Source organism: Pollachius pollachius, assembly GCF_949987615.1.
Source record: "Pollachius pollachius genome assembly, chromosome: 17".
NCBI classification, from domain to species: domain Eukaryota; kingdom Metazoa; phylum Chordata; class Actinopteri; order Gadiformes; family Gadidae; genus Pollachius; species Pollachius pollachius.
Window position 1 is genome coordinate 11,514,277 of NC_136950.1, and position 2,500 is coordinate 11,516,776.

At 55.6% G+C, this 2,500-nt stretch overlaps 1 protein-coding gene across 4 annotated transcripts in view; it reads left to right on the top strand.

Annotated features, from left to right (window-relative positions):
* Positions 1-2,376, top strand: part of pard3aa (par-3 family cell polarity regulator alpha, a) — a 353,818-nt gene extending 351,442 nt beyond the window's left edge. For all 4 annotated transcript variants that reach the window (XM_079755248.1, XM_079755251.1, XM_079755250.1 and 1 more), the window contains one exon: positions 1,265-2,376. In XM_079755248.1, the coding sequence (XP_079611374.1) occupies positions 1,265-1,706 (442 nt within the window). In that variant the 3' untranslated portion in view covers positions 1,707-2,376. The remainder of the gene's footprint in view (positions 1-1,264) is intronic.
* The last annotated feature ends 124 nt before the right edge of the window (positions 2,377-2,500 follow it).

The window sequence follows — 2,500 nt, forward strand, 5'->3', positions numbered from 1 at the left end:
ACAACAGCAGACGGACTCTTGTGGGAGCCTTGCGTGCTTGTGTGTATTAAGCTCCTCTTCCTCCATCTTCCTTACTCCTGACCCACATGGTCTACCATTAGAAACAGTGCAGATGTCACATTCTCATCACAGTCTGTCTGGTTCCCCCCCCCCCCCCCCCCCCCTCAGAAGAGACGCTCTTGACATCCCTGACAGACAAATGGAAAAAGTGGCTGTCCAAAAACGATATATTAGGAAAGGCTGGCAGGCAGTGAGATCCAACAGAAGGAGCAGCAACAGTGCAAACCCTTGTTGTTTGAGTGGTCTGGTGAGACGGTGTGGCCCTGAACCTGTGTGCCCTGCTCTGAGCCAGTGACCCCGGGCCCCTTCACACAGCACCGTGCAGTGCGAGCCTAGCCAGCGGCTCCCAGAATCCCCTAGCTGCTTTGAATCCCGCCGCGGCATCACCACTAAAGGGAGGAACAAACAGTTTGTCAGGGAGGCGAGCGGTTTAGGCGCTAAGTAACCACGGTACTCGTGGTCCTTTGTACGCCCCACCGCACTAGCCCTGCATCTGACCCACCTGGAAGGATGACACTAGAGATAAGACAAGGCAGGCGTGTGAGCCTGAGAGCACCTACGAACCAGCCGCATCCACCCCCGGCACCCTCCACTGTGGCTGGGCCGCCCGGCTGCATGATGGGGTGGTAGGAGAAGCTTTTAAACAGCGCTGGGCTGGTCACTGAGGTGGAAGCAGGATTGGCTCCTCCGACCAGATGTGAAAGCCACTGTCATGGGTACTTTGGAGCTATCATCCACCCTTCACCCTCCGCCTCCTCCTAATACACCACCCTTCAACCCCCCAACCGTTCCTTATGTAATGTGTGTGTGTGTGTGTGTGTGTGTGTGTGTGTGTGTGTGTGTGTGTGTGTGTGTCGGTTTCGAGGCAGGCCTCTTCTCTCCGTGAGGCCTGCTATTACTGTCTGCACCATGAATGCGGCTGTGTTCATGTCTGCATTGCCAGAAAAGAAGCTAAACGGAAGAAACCGAGACGTCATTTTGAGGGGAGGCCATAACATTTTGGGGGTTACTTTAATGTGGGGAACTCACAGTCCTGTGGGCGTCAGGCGTCTCTCCCCTCCGCCTGTTTCCCCCTGCCTCGCTCTTCTCTCGGACTGAGCGCGTTCACGCCATCATTGTTGTTATTCCATCCAGTCAGTACTGAACGCCCTCCCTCCCCTCTCTGCCCTTGTGTGTGTGTGTGTGTGTGTGTGTGTGTTTTCAGGCAGCCTCATAAGAACCCCAGCACCGCTTCCCAGGACTCCTGGGACAAGGTCTACCCCCCTGGGGAGACCTTCCAGACGGCCAAAGACAACCCCCGCTACTCCAGCTACCAGGGCTCGCGCAACAACAACGGCTACCTGGGCGCCACGGGCCTCAACGCCCGGGTCCTGCTGGAGACCCAGGAGCTACTGAGGCAGGAGCAGCGCCGCCGGGACCAGCAGCAGGAGCAAGAGGCCGGCCACGCCCGCTCGCCTGCACCGCAGGACAGGGAGTCTTCCACTCCGGCCCCAGGCTCCGTCTGCAGCTCCAGCTCGGGCTCCAGCATGGCCGGCACCCAGTCCCATAAAGGCCCCTACAGGCAGGACGTGCCCCCGTCCCCCTCGCAGCTGGCCAGGCTGGGCCGGCACCACAGCTCGGAGAAGGGCAGGCAGTTCTACTCCTGAGAGAGGGAGACGGAGAGGTCGGAGAGAGGGGCAGAGGGGGGACATGGGGATTCGGAGGTGGGGACCGTGGGACGAAGCTGCGGGGAGGAAGAGAGAGGCAGCGAAGACGAAGAACTGACCCCACATGCAGTCACTGGGGACGGGGGGATGACCAAGTCTGTTGCTTTTCAATCGCCAAGATACAAATATTTTCCTTTTTTTATGATTATGGGATTGTTGATATGAAATGTCTATATATAAATATATATATTTAAAACAAAGATCTTTTTTTTTTTAAAATACGCTATGAATCATGACGCTGTCGTCTTTCGATCAATCTCATGTCCACTGACGTGGCCGCCGCTCTGTGATGGTCATCGTCCACTGCCTCCCAGTGCCTTCTTCCTCCGCAACAACAGACAACAGATGCTCAACCTGTCGTCTGACTACGTCTAATAAGGCCCGCCATGAGACACCGCGCAGATGTTTATGTTGTCATGCCGTTGTCTGTGACATATGATCCTGGGGCCATGTGGGGATGATGTCCGTCTGGGTCTCTCTCTCTCTCTCTCTCTCTCTCTCTCTCTCTCTCTCTCTCTCTCTCTCTCTCTCTCTCTCTCTCTCTCTCTCTCTCTCTCTCTCTTTCTCTCCCCCTCTCTCCCTCTCTTTGCACATGTGTGACTCATTTAGTGTCATCATCCATTATTCCTGAGCACACATTTGCTCAGTCATGCTGTGTACATCTGTGTGATTGGGTTTGTTCTAACGTGTGTGTGTGTGTGTGTTTGGGCAGGTGTTTTCTTTGTGGGGATGGG